General features: G+C 38.8%; 1 protein-coding gene across 1 annotated transcript in view; it reads left to right on the forward strand.

Annotated features, from left to right (window-relative positions):
* The first annotated feature begins 5,274 nt into the window (after nt 1-5,274).
* Nucleotides 5,275-18,307, forward strand: part of LOC124268920 — a 32,582-nt gene continuing 19,549 nt past the window's right edge. The window contains exon 1 of the mRNA XM_046703940.1: nt 5,275-5,594. Coding sequence (XP_046559896.1) covers nt 5,528-5,594 — 67 coding nt within the window. The 5' untranslated portion in view covers nt 5,275-5,527. The remainder of the gene's footprint in view (nt 5,595-18,307) is intronic.

Here is an 18,307-nt window from a genome sequence, read left to right on the forward strand (position 1 = left end):
GAATTCTGTTCGGACGATAAAGAAATATCTAATTTGATCAGAATCAGTATATAAATTATCTTCGCATACTCTGAGAGAAGCATGGCATTATTCGTTCATTTTTTAATAATTTTATCTGCATAAAAGAAGGTATTATCAAAACTGTGAAACAAACTTTCGTATACTACCATATCACTAACATTGCGATATTGACCATGGAATAAATGTTAAGTTTAGTCTGTTTTCAATGTCATAATATGTGAGGTTCCTCATTCACATATACATACAAACTGACAGCATAACAAAAAACAATATGCAACCAACCCAATGTAATACAATACAAGTTTCACCGCCTGTGCATACCACACTGTTGACGAATCTCTCAGGTGTGTTAGAGCTATAATCACACCGCGACATGATTAACAAGCCTACAGCTCAGCAGATTTTAATAACTTACCTTTCTAATAAGAAAAGCAAGATTTATGGATGTCAACTTCTTTATTGTGAATAACACGAAGTTTCGGAGCATATGCTTGCTCCTTCTTCAGGTGAAAATCAGGTCACAGTAATGCATTCCACTTCTTAATGCCCATGAAAGATTTAACTTACTTCCAGAGGCTTATTTAAGAGGCATAAAAACTTGTTAATTAACAAGGCAGTAGGCCTCGTTAATTGGTGACTATTACTTGCCTTGACTCACTCATCAATCAACAAGGGATTAGGTCCAGTGTCCAGTGTTTTCCAGTGTCAAAATGAAAACGTTACATGAAAAGTGCATACAGAAAAAGTTTTCCACGTAATGCACGTGCAATGTGTCGGACACATGAGTAGAGACATCGACCAAACCAAATTCATCATTTCATTACGAAATTTGCGATGTAAACGAAGACAAAAAAATGCCAAGATTGAATGCAACTGATCCCAGTCTGCCGTTGCAGGACACTTCAACGTCCACCACAGCACCATATCTCGATTATGATATCTCGATTATGCCCGCTTCGACCAAATATTGTCCCAAAAGTGAAAGACCCAGAGTGACCACTCCTGCAAAGGACCGATTCATCCAGGAGTTCCACCTACGTCACCGATTTGCTAACAGCAGCATACACTGCAGGACAGTTGCCTGGTCTTCGAAGAATTTCCGACCAAACCATCAGAAATCGTCTGAGAGAAGTGGGAATTCGAGCATATCGACCAAAAGTTGGACCTGTCCTGACACAACTACACCGACAACCACGTGTCGAATAGTGCAACAGGGTACAGGCATGGAACCTGGGGAACGCATGGAACGCGCTTGGTTCAGTGAATCGCGTTTCTTCCTACAACGACGGGATGTGAGACAACGTGTCTATCGACGTCAAAACGAACGTTCGACAGGTGGACAGATTTTTGTAGAAGCGTCATGGTGTGGGGAGCCATGTCCTACACGGGTAGATCAAAGCAAATTGTGGTTCATCTTACAGCAAATCGCTACATCGACCAAATCCTGTGACCTCACCTCCTCAGACGTTTTAACAGCCAGCGGGAGCTGTTTCAACTCAACAACGCTCGACTCCATACAGCTCGTGTAACGGGTGCCTATCCCACCAATACAAACGTCAATGCCCTTCCCTGGCCTTCCAAATCGCCTGATCTGACCCTGATCGAGCATCTATGGGACGAACTTGATCGACGTGTCCGTGAACGTCACCATCGTCCTCAGACCCTTGCAGACTTGCCAACGCGTTGTAGGAGGAATGGCGAAGAATTCTCAAGCAAAGATTCGACTACTTGTGCAACCCCTTCCAAGGCGGTGTCGAGCAGTGACGGCTGCAAGGCGTGGTGTCACTAGGTACAGACCTGAACGCCCCCTCGTGTCCACAAGTGAACTGAATTAAGGCTGACAATGACAACAATATATATGTTCATCAGTGTGTCGAATTTCCGTCATCTATGTCCAAGCTCAATCGACTTAATTACACTTGAATACGTTTAATACATTTCCCTATTTTGGGACTATGGGTTTGCTCAGCTCACTCGGAAACATTTATATTTGTGTTTTAAATGACTGATGGACAAATATTTTGGATAAAGTTTCTGAATATCAGGTTTCGGATTCAGTTGTTCAATTGCTATCGTCGAGAATAAGATATAGAAATAAACTTTGCAAATTGCTTTCATCATATGGCATAGATGGTAGAATTTTACAAGCTCTTATACGCATTTAATACTAGTGAAATCGTCTGTCAGGGTATAATTCGAGCTAACTGAACATTTAATTTGTTCATGTGGTTTACGGGAGGGATGTATGTTGTTATTCTAGTGTTATTCTTAATAGTTTAAGTTTTAGTCTTTCTGTAGGATCACAAATCATGGTAAACATGGAGTCCAATTGTTTATAGATATCGTTATTTGCTGATGACGTAATTCATGTGTCAGATACTGATGGTTTTCTTTAGTGCCAGCTAGACATTCTAGAATCGTATGAAGATAAGTACGGATTTACTGTAAATTCAGATAAATCTAAAATTTCAGCTGTTAGGGAGGTGGGACATTAGCAGCCAAGAAACACTAGCTTTATCATGGGAGTAAATTGGAACGATAAATATCTTAAGTTTTGTGTCCACTTGTAATTTAGTCTTAAACAAGCAGTCTTCAAACTTCCGTTTCGTAGAAAGAAGGCTTTAATGGAATCAAACCCATGGTAATCCACATATATATCAGTGCAGGAGAAGTGTCCATAGACTTGCTCACCCCGCCTCTCCTAGGAACATGCTCAGTCCCTTGGAAGTCTACCAATGCCCACCACATTCTGTGTGAAAACACACACACGCACGCACGCACGCACACACACACACACCATATATATATTTGGTGTAAGTGTGTGTGGGTTAACATAACTATATGTTCATGTGTTATATAGTTAGAATAAAATATTTAATGCACATGTTGTTAACATGTATGTTTTTGTTTTGCATCTACTGATAGGAATTCACATATCTAACTTCCTGTGTGTTGATGCACTGTACCCTAGCCAGTGTAAGATCAAAACTAATGTCCAAAAGAAACCGTACCAAACATTTTTTAATATATTTTTAATTAAGTATTCCCTTTTGTATGGAAACATTCTTGAGCGTTTCCTTTGTTCCAAATCAAATCTATTCGATCGAAAACTCCGGGAACATTTGGTCAATTGCGAAAAAAAACCGCACACTTTGCCAAAATGATGTTACGTCCCGTAGCACGAAATGCACGTGCAGATAAACTGTGTAAAATGGCTGACTCGACACGTTGGAATTCCAGCAACAACACACAAAAAAAATGCCACGTTTGAGAGCGATTGAGAGAGAGAGTCGTTGGAATGGTCCAACAGGGAGCACACCGACGTTGCCAGGAGGTTAGGGGCGGTGGGGTACCTAGTGGTTAAAGCGTTGGCTCGTCACGCCGAAGACCCGGGTTCGATTCCCCACATGGGCACAATGTGTTAAGCCCATTTCTGGTGTCCCCCCGCCGTGATATTGCTGGAATATTGCTAAAAGCGGCGTAAATCTAAACTCAGTCAGTCAGTCAGTCAGCCAGGAGGTTAGGATGCGCATGCCCAACCGTCGCCAGGTTAATGCAATGATTGCGTCAAACAGGTTGGACAAGCAACAGGCCGAGAAGCGGGAGACTACGGGTGACCACGCCTATTAAAGACGTCAGGGTATTTCATATCCGGAACCGCTTCATCATGGTGACGTTAACGGCAAGGGCGGCACTGGGACACGTGGTAAGTCGACAAAACGTGTACAGGCGATTGCAAGCAAATGGTTTTCGAGCACGTCGATCCTAAAGCGGAGCGTGCCTGACACCTCAATAGCGAGCCAACAGACTGGTGTGGGCCAGCCGACTTCGACTTTGGCTACGACGAGACTGGGCACGGTTCGTGTTTTCCAACGAGAGCAGATTTTGCATCTTCAGGAACGATGTTCGGCAGTAGGTGTATCGAAGATGGTACAGAGGCGGAGGTTGTTTAGTGGTTTACCGGTTTGGAGTGGAAACTGCGGTGATGCCAAAACAAGGCTCTTCATAATTCGAGGAAACCTCCATGCACAGCGTTATCAATGTGAAATTTTACAACCAGGTGTGGAGCCATTCATCCAACAACAGCCTTGTTAAATCATTATCCATCACGATAATGCGAGGTCACACACGGCAAGGCTGAATTCCTCGCCAAAGCCAACATTCGGTTTTATCATGGGCGACAAGTCAATAATCGTTGGAACAATGCCTCATTGATGAATGGCAACGCATCCCCCCAACATCATCTGACGTTTGACGTTTGACGTCATCAGCCCGTAGACGTGTACTGGTGTGTATTGACGCTCATTGTGGACATACCCGTCACTACAGTCCGTTTGAGACAAAATGATACCGATGAATTGCAATCTAACACAAAAACAAATAGACATAAAAGAATCAAACCAACGCAGAGTGCAATAAAAGCAACAGACCAACTCTGGAAAAAAATTGCATAATCTTTGTCACAAAAATAAAAAAAGTTATTTAAGAAACTGTCATCATTTATTTGTGCGTTGTCCCAGTTTGTTACAAGGGCGCAGTTGCAAGGAAAGGAACAGCGCTAAAAGCGAGATGCACGTGCGTTAACGCAAACAGTGGATGAGGAGTTGTGTCAAGATATTGGTAGTGAAATAAAAAGAGAATGGAACAACTACAATGTGGTTTTAAATTTATGAATATGCGCTTTTCATACACCTTTGGTTTCCTGAATATTAAATTGGACAGACGGCATTGTCTCAGGGATGTTTTTATTGAATAAAGATGGACTAGACTTATTTTAAAAGCCCGATCATTTCGTCTCAAAAGGGCTTCAACGTGACTTTGAGACGTCTGTTGTGACATTTTCCACACTTTCCTCGTCATGTTTGTTTGAATGAAATATATATTTTGGACCCCTCACGTCTTTGGAGGCCTGTCCTAATGATTGATTAAAATGAATGTGTCAATGAAAAAATTCTCAAATGAAATATACCAATCTAAAATTTCTGTAACGTTTTGTTTGTCTTTAATGTCTTTTCTAACACGTGGTATCGTTTCTTTTGGACATTAGTTTACACCTATAGACCACTGAATGACGGCAGTTAAATTAATGATATCTGAGCAATAACCCAATACCTTTGTATGGGGTCTCGCTGGCATGACGGTGTTTTGTGCATTGTTTAGCCGTACTCGTCTTCATAATAGCTACTGCATTGACGATTTCAGGACAGGTCATCACGCATGCTTTGATAGATATTTACCATAGATATTTCCATTCAAGGAACGTCATAGACAACTTGCTATGTAGAATCATGTTTCTCTACAGTGTATGGTAGCCTGTTGTGAAGGCATATATTGCCTTCTGCAAATGTTTACAGACATTTGGCAGACAAAACCTCAAAGACATGTCACACTTCTCCTGATAGACGTCTTCGCAACCGGTTTTGCTGCACCCGAGACAATGACTTTCTAACCTGATTTGGATATCTAAAGGTAGAACTTTAGGTCAATCTATAAGTAACCACGGAAGATGTTGGACACAAACTCGTATTTTCTGGCCCTTGTTACATTGTGCTTCACAATGGAGACAAGTCAATGTGAGTATATTATTGATTATTATTCACCCGTTGAAGATATCACTGTTTAATGATTTTACAATGTCATTACACATTGTGTAAAAGGGTTTACAGTTATGACGTCACAATCCTAATACCTCTGTCGCAATAGTATTAGATCTTGCTTGACTCGCGGAAAGCTGAGAGTCATCACACTCGTTGAATTCTTAGGAAAGAAGTACTTTGCTCGATATTATGTTGCTAATGTTGGGTGAGTAATATATAAAATACTAAACTATGTCCCGTGTATTACCATATTTATGAAAGTCGTGAATGGTATTGGTATCTAACTCGCTTTCGCTCGTTAGATACCAAATCATTCACTCGTTTCATAAATATGGTATTACAGGGGACATCGTTTAGTTTTCTCTATATGAACATAATTTTTAAATAACTATGTTCATTCTATATTTACCATCGGTACGTATAAATGTTTTACAATGTGATTGGACTGTTACTATTAGGCAGAGCACTGTGTTGAAGTATTTGACCCATTAACTCTCATGCACCCCAGTAGGGTGCAAATTTTCAGAGTTATCCTGAAAAACAAATACTTACAATTACTTTTTGACATTTATTGCTGAGCTGCCTGAGTGTGTCAGGAGATGCGGACATGTGTGAAAAAAATGGCGGCGGGTTTGAAACGTTCTGCAAAGTTAGTGTTAAATCTTGAAAAGTATATCTAAGTTTTGCATATTAATAGTCTCTTCCGTGTAATTAGTTTGAACAATGCCTTATTTGTGAAAAAATGTTTAAAATATATAGACATGATTCTTAAACGCACCCCGATAGAGTGCATATCATTAAAGGTAAATGTATCAAGTAAAAGTTGATAGAAACATTGTTTTTTAGTGATTACACGACCTAAACTGCCGAAAATGTTATGATTTTTTCCTAAATATTTATTGTCAGACAACGGAATGGTACTGAAGTTTTAAACTAAACAACTTGAACACAATCTTATTATGAAACACCATGATTAATGTGTAGTCCTTGCAGAATTAATAGTGTACATGATGTTGTCAGAATCATTGAGTATTATGACAGTTTTATCAAAATGGAGATAAAACATTGCCTGAAAACTACCGTGTTATACCACTGCTCAGTGTTTTAGGCAGACTTTGGTATACAAAGATCTTATACGATATACTTGTATTCTGGGCTGAGAGCTGTGAAAAAATTAAAGAAGAACAAGGTTTTTTCAGAACAGCATGCTCTAACAATTGATAATATCTTTACCTTGCAGGCCCTTATCAGTAAATACCTCTCAAACATGGGTGGAAAATTCAATGCTTGTTTTATTGATTATTCAAAAGCATTCGATTCTGTCAAAGGACAAATACATTGGTATTTATTTATAAAGAAACGACTCAAAAATGGATAAGGGTTACGAACACTTAAAAGCCTGTGCAAGTACATCGAATAATATAAACAAAGAAGTTTCTGATTGTCCTCTTGGGGTACGGCAAAGTTGTGTTCCTAGTCCGTTTCTGTTCTCATTTTAGAATAATGAATTGGTCGACGAAATCATGTCCACTTCTACAGATGGCGTTCAATTATTCCCTGCCGTTCTCTATGCGTTCGTTCTTTCATTTGCTGATGAGGTTGTTCTGTCCAAAGGCAAATTGATATTTTAGAAAATTACTGCGAAACATGGATTCTTCAAGCAAATTTAAGCAAGACAAGTATTGTGGTATTTAAATATGGGGGAAGACTTTCTGGAGCGGAAAAGTGAATCTACAAACTCGCTCCAATTGAAGTTTCAGCGTCGTACAACTCTTGGTATGCTATTTTCTAGAAATCTCACTTAGCAGGCATCTATAAACCATCTGACTCTAAAAGCTAAGAAGACTTTCAGAACTGTTCAGCGTAGTTTGAAAATCTCCCATATCAACTATATATTAAAAATCGTTATTGTTCTGGGCATCCGCAGATCAACAACGAATGACATTGTACTAGGTGAATGCGGAAGTTACTCAAGCTATTTGTTGGCACTGGAACGTTCTATCTTTTATTGGTTGAAACTCATCTCAATGCGTTCTCACTGCCATCCATCAAAAGTCAGATACGTAAGATGGTTTTGTATTTAGTTGAAGATGCAAGTTATGCTAGAAATAGACAAAACTGGCTGTGTTAATTAATAATACGCTGTTTCAACCGGGTCGTGGATATGCATGGATTGGGCACGGGGTTGGGGATGTTACAGATATTTTATCCCTTTTTGAACAAAGATGTAAGGTTTGCTTTCAGCAAGAATGGGCTAGGAATATTCAAAAGTATTTAACTGTTGTAAATGTAAGGAAATTAAAGGTATCGTTATCGCAGTTTCGATGTGGTTAATATGATCTAATGTATTTTATAGGATTATGTCATGCTACTGAGAACCAGTCCTGCACACTTTGTGACAGGGATAAAACTGATGATGAATATCACCTTCTTGCCATCTGTCCAAAGTATAAAAATATAAGGCGCCATTATATCACATCTAAGTATGTGAGTGTGTGAGTTAAAATTTAAAGTCACTTTGGCAATATTTCAGCCATATCGTGACTAAATCAAGTTATAGATGAATAATAATTAAAGTTAAATTATAAAAATCTGTCAACGAAGGACAGTAAAACAACTAGAGTATCACAGACAGAAATTTAAAACTAGTAATTAAATCTAAAATACTTTAACTATAGAGGACAGTACATTTGCTTCCTACATGGGCCCTAGCTGGATTTACACCATGCCTTCAGCCGTTAGCAATTTAGCAAATCTAGCCATATATTAAAAAGACACGTATTCTACGATTAAAAATGTGGAAAATTTGAATTTACTTTGAATGTAATGGGACTTACGTACCCTCTCGGGAGGACAATAATTTTACAGTACTTTAACCCCTTTGAAGATATACAAAATCGGATATACACTTGCCAAGGATGAACGTTGAAAGCAGGCAGAAGGACTTCTTTGATTGGCATTCTAGAAGTTGAGGAGATGAAGAAAGAGGACACTTTTTGTGGATATACAACTTCGCTTATACAGAATGAAGAAGTTATATATCCATAGCAAGTATTCTCATACTTCAGGCGAAAGGAGATACAATTAGCAGTAGAAATACAAGATTTAATTATCATTCCTAGTGTCGGAATAAAAGAAGACTTTTTTACCATCATAATGAGGACTAAATTGCTGGGGTATGCCGGGATGGATTGATTTGAATAAAGTTTTTTTGAAGTATTGTAAATATTATTTTACACGGCGTTGTTTTTGTCTTTTCTCAGAAGCACATTCGCAAAAGATCTGAAACGTGAACGTTGCGCGAAAACTTCGGATCAACCTACAGCTATAAACTTACACTAGAGTTGTCCGAAAGTTTGTTATGCGTTAAAAAACATTAAATATCTGCGGCCTTTTATCGTACACCAATAAAAAACCCTGTGCGACGATCTTTTTATTTGGCATCTTTACGGAATGGCTGAGCAATCAAGATATTGCCTCATACCATATATGTATAACCACATACACTTAATATGAAAAACGCTTGAAAATAAATGACACAAATGGAATATCTAGCTTCTGATAAAGGCCGGGCTCGCTTTCAGTTTCTTGAGTCTTTCTTCCTCGTGAGATCTGGGTAAGTTCACGTTCATGTGTTTCCTTAAGTTATCCATCGTTTTGCCAAATACTGAGTTGTTCATGAGCTTGAACAAATTCTTTTCGAAATCGCTGGTGGCCCGTTATCTTAAATCCGTGTTCATCCTTATGTAAGGTTCCATCCAAGAAGTTTGATCGAACTTAAGAACTCTGTGTATTTCCTTCTGTGCATTTCCCGTCTAGTGACGACAGGAGAAATTGAACGCTATCTATGAATTTCAGTCCATCCAGCGAGAATGAGATGTATTTTTCCATGTTGATGGGAATGCACGTCAAGTCACCATCGATCTTCCAGATGGTCTGCATGATTAAGTGCGAATCATACCCGCGAAGTTTGTGAAACACCGTGGGGATTTTTTTATGTTTTGGGGCTTATTCTAAGCTTCAAGTTGCCCTCGTTGTAATCGCCATTCAGGGTTCGATGGCACACGTGACAACTCTTGGCCTTCTTGTTTTTTCTCCAGTCCTCCGGGGCCATACATGTGGGTATGATTTTGTACAAACTGTTCCTAGTCGTTTTCTCCTCGTTAAGTACACAGGTGAGAAATCGCCCGGCCACGTCGTGGCCTCTGTAGATCATATGAGCTTTCGTTTTCCTCTCATATTGGACCACCACGTAACCGAACCATGTTCTTGCAGTTTGAATGTGAAACTTTGTTCGGTGGTGTCAGGTGTGTCTCGTTCGGTATTTTTGATGATGGCTTAAACGTCGGCGTATTTGTTTGTTATGGTTGACCAATTCGAGAATGTTCTTGTTTTCTTCGGGCATGTCTGCCCCATGCCTTGGCAGTCCTCTCTGTGTGCTTCCAAAAGGTTGGCTCGACTGTGACCGTGCAGACATTGTTTGCAGAAGTCTCTTTTTTACTTTATATTTCAATTGGTCATTCAACAGCCTGTTCAAACTTTTGATCCATGCGCAGTGAAATTTAACATCTTTTTCAGTTAGGAATGAATTGATCCTGCGCACGGTTTTATCCATGGTGCTGATTCTGTACACAATAACTTTTTGGTAGAATATTATGTTTTGTTTTAACTTGTTTGTTCTGGTTAGTTAGATACTTTCGTTGAGATTCTCGTTCTTCTTGCATAAATAAGGCAACCTTGAACCATGGCCGCTCTGTGGGCTTTGCACAAACGATGATGGCATTTCACTTCGATACCGCATACAGAACACGTGTTGTTCACGAATCCCTTTCTGATAGACACAATGTATTCCGCAGTACTCAGTCATGCATTTCTTGCCGCAGGTCTTGGCTTTTCCCAGAAGCACACATTTACAACGCATGCCCATGTCGTATGCATTGAAATCAAACTTGGGAGTTCGTTATTTGGTGATCATTTTGCTCAGTCGCTAGTAGCCTATGGCTTGGGGAGTTTTCTAGGCAGTTGCTACGTTTTGCTTGAGTTTTCTTAAAGTTTGCTTGGCTAGCACAAAGTATACGCCATGTCTTGGTCTCTTTTCAGTAGGAGTTTGGCATGTTTCATTTTGGCCAGCAGTTTTTTCATTCGGTCTTGCTCGGGTTTGGTGAGAATCCCGTTGATTTCCCGCAGTCATTCCTCGAATGAAACCCTGTCCTTGCATTGGAATTGGGCCATTCATCGCGACTGTTCCTGAAGGTCTTTCAGCACTGAGATATTTTTTTGCGTCAGCACTCACACGCTGTGCTTCATGTGGCGACCTGAGAAGGCCAGGTACGACAGCATGTTTCTCTTTTTGACGATCTCTTTACAATCATCTATAACTCGCACTAGAACTTGACGTGAAACGCTTGCAACCAGTCCTGCAGATGCGTATCCGGATCAATGTTATATTCCTCTGCGTCATCCATCACACAGGCTCTCCCGTGTAAGTGTTTTGATGCACAAAGTAGGACAAAGAATGAGGTGGTCGAAAACATCCGGATAGTAACCTTGCAGAGAATCCTGCGCTAAGGTGGTACCCTCGCAACACGACTAACCGCATATTACGGTGCCGTGGGGCTCGCGGGGGGTATCAATAGATGGCTTGCACGAATCTTCCATTGTCTATATTAATCACGTACAGATATAGACTAAATTTGCTTGCATCTTGAGCCTTCTTGGTGCTTGGATCGTGATCCTCCACCACACGAAATGACGGTATTACCCAAATTTTCTAACGGTAGTAAATAAACGTGTCATCCGGCGGCCATATGAACAACGTTTGAAATCTACGTATCATCTGGCCGTCAGATTTACACACGTTTAAAGGGGTGTTAAAATAAACGAACACCCAACTCTGCATTTACATGTATTTCACAGGTGTGAAAATCTGTCCATTGTTTTCATGTATTTTCTAGCATGTGCCAACATATGTAAATCCTGTGATTGTAGGACATGCATTTCAATACCTTTGAAATCTCGTATGACCAGGGTTAGGTTTGTCATATATTTAGTACATGCGTAAATGGTTGGTAATGGGTAAAATAGAGTGTTACAAGATTGACCCTACTTTAACATGTATTTCAATGGTTCTGTATTATAACTGTCACATAGGGTTCGTTAGCGCGTCTGACCACGCCATAATGTACTGAGATAATTAGAAACACACATGGTGAAGTGATACCCATGACTGAGCACCACTAGTATTAACATGCTTGTCTTTCTTAACATACACGTGATGTCTGTTTGAAAGGTTCAAATATAGGGTCTATGGGCCAGAGCGATATGTATGTTAGGGAGTGTGTGTACATGTGTGTGTGGGAGGGAGAGGGGTGTGGGATGGGGTAGGCATAGGGTGGCGGTGGGTCGGTGTTGAGGTACTGATAAGTCATTCTGATCAGTAGGTAATATCGTTTATACTTGTAATGGAAAATACATTACAGTTTAAATAACTGACCTTAGGTATACTTCTTATTTATACCTAATTTTGAGTGCTCACTTGTATAAGTTATCCTACTGATCATAACTTCACAAAATTTCATTATCTATACTTTCAAAGTAGATGATTACAATGTATTAATGATTCCCGGTGTAAGTGACTGTTGTAAATATGTAACCCTACACGGACGTTTTCTCAAATTTCAGTTACCCGACGGAATATTCTGTACACCTATTTTGATTCCATCTCTTGGATAGATTATAGAAAATTCTAGTGACTGCAGCTAGTTCATAAACTTAGATAACTAAGCAGTTTCGATAATTATTGAAAGCTTACTACCTGACAGCATTTATGTTGCTCATGCGTTTTCATTTTGCTTTTGCTCTTTGCTGTCTGATTTGTTATACATTATACAATTATGTTAATCATTTTGGCATCCCAATATGATGGAATATAATTTGTACTTATTAATCTATCAAAGTACCGAAACGTATTATCTGTATGTTTTATTGTTATTGGGTGGAACTGTTAAATGTACCTTCGTGCAGAATTTCCAGGAAATAGAAACTGAAAATTGATAAATAAATGGAAAACTAACTTGGGTAAAGATTGCAAACAATCATTATTTATATACCTGTTTTAAATTATCAGTGTGCAAATCATGTCACTAACATAAAACTGAAAAGATATATAGTGACAAAACTGGGTTCAATCTTGAATGTATAATAAATGTATTAAGGTATATTCTTTATCAGTATCAAGAAATGATGGGGTGCGCTCGTGGTTAAAGCGTTCTCTGAAATGAACATATTTTACAGAAAAAAGTTCATAGTAAAGAAAACTAATCATAATGAAAGGAGCCCTGAGACTTTCTCCTGAAGCTGTGGAAGTCTAGACTTGCCAGATTTTCTAGACTTGCGAGGACTTAAATATATTTGCTTCAGGGTCTGTATGACAGACTACGTCCCTACATACGCTCAATCACAAGTGTCTCCAGGTCAGGGAGAATCTGTGGTTTAGGGGCCCGTATTGCAATTCTCATGCGTTTGCATGTGTTGTTGACGCGGCATGGACGCCTTGTAACATCACTATTTGATTATGATTCACAAACACATGCTCATGATATGGTCAGAATCGTGCCACGGATTAGCAGATATTTATCATGAAAACAGGTTTTATGTTGGTGGCTTGAAACTTGCTTTTACAAAGGCCTATAGATTCGATAACTATACATTTCGTTTTACAGCTTCTTTTTCTCTTAACATGTTGACGTCAAAACCGATTTAAATTCTAATGGCTGATTAAAGAGTAAGACAATAAATAGCATGACAAATTATTGTTTACCATGACATCCCTGCGATATTTCACCTTATGTAAACAAGTGTAATATATACGATGCTAGGTATGGCAGTACTACTGCAGATTATACTGTCGGCCGTACATTTTAATAAGTTGCTTCAACGCTATCACTACTCACTGGGTATCTATACAATTATACGTGTGATGGAGGAGAACTTGCGTCGCTAGTTTTCTCAATAATTTGAATACATGTATGTAGCGTGAAACCGGCAGATACCTACAGAAGACAGTGTTTGCCCTACCTGTAACAACGATGTCCCGTGTCTATAAAGGGATATAATATGGGGATGAATGACATGTACTTTTATCTTGGCCCGTTTATAATGATACATACTGCGATCGTTCACAATAACCTCTATCAGATTGAGGGTACTTGTTTAACATAACCAGAATTTCTATTATTGTATTTATACAGTAACATTCTTCGAACGTTCTCAATATACGTCCGTCAGATATATCACGCACTACCCCTTTCTCTTTTGATCTTCTCAAACGGCTGTTACAAGTCCGAAGAACCCTGGTCAAAGTAGAAGAGTCTTAAGACTATGCCCTACAATTTTGTAACATACACAAGGACGGCGATACAATTATCTCCAATGGTGTAGTAGGCACTCCACTTACTTAGGAAAACAATAACCCACTGAGATATTGCATTCATGTCGTAATCAATATTTTCGGCCCTGTCAGATCTGAACTTGAACATTCGGGGTCTGCGTCTGTGTTAGAGTAAAGGTCAGACTCTACAAGCTATTTAGCAACACGGGGGCGTAATAGTCATAGAGCCTGCTCCAAACAACGGAATATATATCTTGTGAGAAGGACTTCTCAGACGGGAAAAGTACAGCAATGCAACACCACATTTACTTGTGTGATATTTTCTTTCGCAATCTGAGTTTATCGATCGTCAATTTAAAAGGACAATCAAGACGAATTTCACAAAAGGCACGGAGGTCCAACATGCCAATGGTATACTCAGAGAACGCGCCCACCTGTGTTATCCGGTCATAATCGCTACACGATAAAAACATTTTTCATTTCATGTCTCACAGAATTATATAATTTGATATGGCATTGTTTGTTGTCGCATACTTTTGCGTTAGTGAAACAATTGTGGACAAAAGTTTAAAGTTGATGTATGGCGTTATTACAGCAAAGGCTGAGCGGAATGAGAAATAACATGGTTCAGGCACTGTGAGACTATTAAGAAAGGTCTCATGCAGTGCAATAATATTCCAATTATGTACTGCCAACAAATATTTTACAGTAGTGAGCTGAATAGACTTAAGAAATTACGAGTTGGTACGTGTGGCATATTTGGCTGTGCTCTAAGAGAGTTAAATTGCTATTCTATTGGAACAGCTAGGGACACTTGCGAGGACACAAAGGGCACCCCATCGCCCTTTGTTCACCACTGAATCTTTTAATCCCTCGAAACAAGCACCTCACAAGATCTGCCAACACTGCAGACAAGGCGTAACTGATACTGGTAGCAAGAGCAAATGCAGCTGAATAAGGCGAGTTAGCTTGCGTAATGCTGCTTTCTTTGTCTGGCTCTTTTGGTGATAAGAATAATGAGGTCACGTGAACGTTGATTTCAAACGTACTAAAATGTGCGAAAAGAAATTACATGAACCAAGTAATTCACATGATGGAAACGCATGATCATCTTGCTTGAGCACAGGTAACATGACGAAATATGAACTGTTCATTTACATACCCCTGATATCCGGTATGATCCATACATATCTAAGCTGTGTAAACATTTGCAAATTTGTAAATTTACAAGTGTTTCCCCACCTCAGTAAATTTACATGTTTCCTACCCGAGTAAACTTAGAACAAAATCGAAAATTTCAGCACCTACTGAAATTCAAAGGAATGCATCCGAAATACTGTATGACCATGTATTTACTGGGGTATCTCTTTTGCAATTCATGTTTGGAAATAATTGACAATCCGGTCAGGGCATACATGAATGAGGTGCTTGTGCATACGAAACTGTAAGATATGCATATGGTTCAAAGGTATAGATCCATATGAAATATATGCCCGAAGTTAGGAAATAACGGAAAACATACGTAAATCCGATGATGGCATGTATTTCCTACTGTATTTACGTTTATTTCAATGGTTTACTATCCGGCTTTTTGGTCCTGTGCTCGGTTCAATTTACTAATCAACGCCAGCTGCCGTGGTGCCAATCGTCGTCCGTTAATCACATGTCCAGCCACAACCGTGCTTCCCACAAGAAAAAAAATGGTGATTTCCCAAAATTTTCAATTTGGAAATATCATATTTCAAAAAATTTCCAAAATTGGAAAGATGATGCTTCCAAGGCTTGGAAATTTTTGGAAATTTAGGAAGGATTTTACCACTACTTCTTTCAATTTCTCATTTTTCCAAAGGATCCCCGGCCCATGAGTGTATAGACTCAACTATTTCACGAATCTTTTGATCTGTTAGAGTTCTTATTGTTGATATGCATAATGTATCTTGCATGTGACATATTTATTCATGAAAACTGCAGGAATAAGCCATATTTTCATATTATCCCTTTGTGCTTGATATCAATGCAACTGCGTCTCACGCGTGAAGTGATACATTTTTAAAGTTGGGATTATGTTTAGAGTAAGTGTTTACTATTCGCCGTCCTATGCGACCAACTAGGAACCAATTCTATATATTAGTTTAACTTCACTCATCTGCATTTTTCTTGTTCTATGTGTCAAAAATTGATATTGACTGTTCTATTTACAGCTAGTATGGCGGACATTTTCAAAAGTCAGTTTCAAGTGTATGTTTTAGTTGTTATCCACGAAAGCACAAATTTGCTTAATTTTTCCCCCCTCTCAATGTTCGTATGAATATAAATTCCATACACCTACGCTATATGGACTATATAACAGTGTACCAGACCCACTGACTGAGTGTATTACATGCCATAAAAGTGATCCCGTGCCATGGCGTAATCCCGTGAAGTAGGATTTTGTTATTACAGTATAATCTCGTGCATGTTGCGTCGGTGTTGTTATACGGGATTAAGACACTGGGTGCTATGAAATTCTGAACTTGTTTGGAAATATGATCGAATTTACTGAGTTAATTTACTGAGTTTAGCTCACTGAGATTATAATGATACTGATTGAGTGTTTACTCAACGTCTACGGAGATGATACGTTCTACGTCAAAGTTATTGATTAATCTACTAATATCTAACAAAGTGCTAGAGTTTTGGGTGACCTTCGTAGGGTCAGTAATAAGTTGAAATAGGTCATACATGATTTGAAAATTATGTATCTTATTATTACTTGGGGTGTTGGCATGGCAGATTTAAGAAGATCGTTGAAAAGGCCCTCCAAATGATAGTTGAGATATATTTCACATGATATGTTTCATCTTGTGATGATTAATTGTGGCAACACCAAATATATTATGTCATGAAAATGTCAAATATCAGTTTAGGCTTATTTCATTTCTTTACCCCTTCAACTTTTTCGTATCAACCTTGTGCCTGTTAAAACATTAACTGGCCTTTGTTCGAGATCACCAGGTCTTGGAGGTAATCACCCTATGTTTTACAATTCTGCTTCATGGGAACTAACCGTAGTAGAATACATTCTCCAATTAACACCTGTCACAAGGGAGAGGCCATTTGAGTTTGTGCTCAATAACGGTGTTATGCAATTGGCGTATTCACGAAGATCTCATGAACTTGTCAATAGAAAATTGGTTGTGTTGTCCAAACATGTGCGGATTGAAGCAAATACTCAAATGAATTCTCTTTTTACTGAATCATAACTGTATCTAGATTAATTTGATCATTTAGAAGAAGTATGTTCATTATAGATCAAGAGAAATCAGCCCACAAGCTCACAGTTGATTCCAGAGACAAATATACATTTGAAAGATTCCAGTTTAGACAAGACATTAATTTCATAATAAGCCAGCCAATAGCAACTCCATGCTTGTTTGATAGGTATTCTTGTTGATGCTTAGAGAAGGGTTCCCATATTTATTCATGTATCATTATCGAGATAAAGGGTAGGTTAGACATTTGGGTCAAGGTAAAAATCGTTTGATGTTTTGACAACGGTGTTGTTTTAAGGGATTCTACAAGATGAAAAAAACGTGTTCACTCAAGGAAAGAAATAAGCCATGTATACCAGACTACCAGTATGAGATTGAATCCATGTTAGTGAGTTCACACAGTCACTTTGATTTATAAATTAGTTCACTCAATTCATAAGTTGTGAGTTATTCATTTTCTTGCAGAAACTTGCTATAAGAATTTTGGAAATGACAGTTTTCACCATTATTTCCACAAATTCAGTTATGTAAATGCACAGTTAGACTAGAAGTTTCTTCCTACTTTTCGTGGTTGAAGATATCTATGTGTAAATGGTTACCGGTATATGTTCATTCTGAACAAGAGAAAAGGAGAGAATGGATCTCATATAGATACAGTCAGAAAGACTGCAGAGCAACAGTCTCAACATTGAACGACATAATGTCTAAAATTCCTGGAGACCACAACCACGGACCAGTACACAACGAAGTCAAGGAAAATCAAATCTCAAATAGATTGTAACAAAATAACGAATATTTTTAAAAAAAAGGTAAGAAGTATTCCTAACGTTATGTTAAAGGTCACATGCAACGTAAAACACAACTTTGCAGATTCTGATACCTTTCGGTATGGACTTACCGAAACAAATCATCAAAAATGCAAATTCAACTTATAAAGTTGAAAAATAACGCGATGAAAAAACCGCGCGAAATCGGAGTTCAAACGATTCACTAATTTTCCCCCAGCGCTTGGGGGAAAAGTGGTTTCAACAGCTGGGCAGCGCTGGCTG

The sequence above is a fragment of the Haliotis rubra genome, unplaced genomic scaffold, assembly GCF_003918875.1.
Source record: "Haliotis rubra isolate DU_JTF1 unplaced genomic scaffold, ASM391887v1 Scf1402, whole genome shotgun sequence".
Classification (NCBI taxonomy): Eukaryota; Metazoa; Mollusca; class Gastropoda; order Lepetellida; family Haliotidae; genus Haliotis; species Haliotis rubra.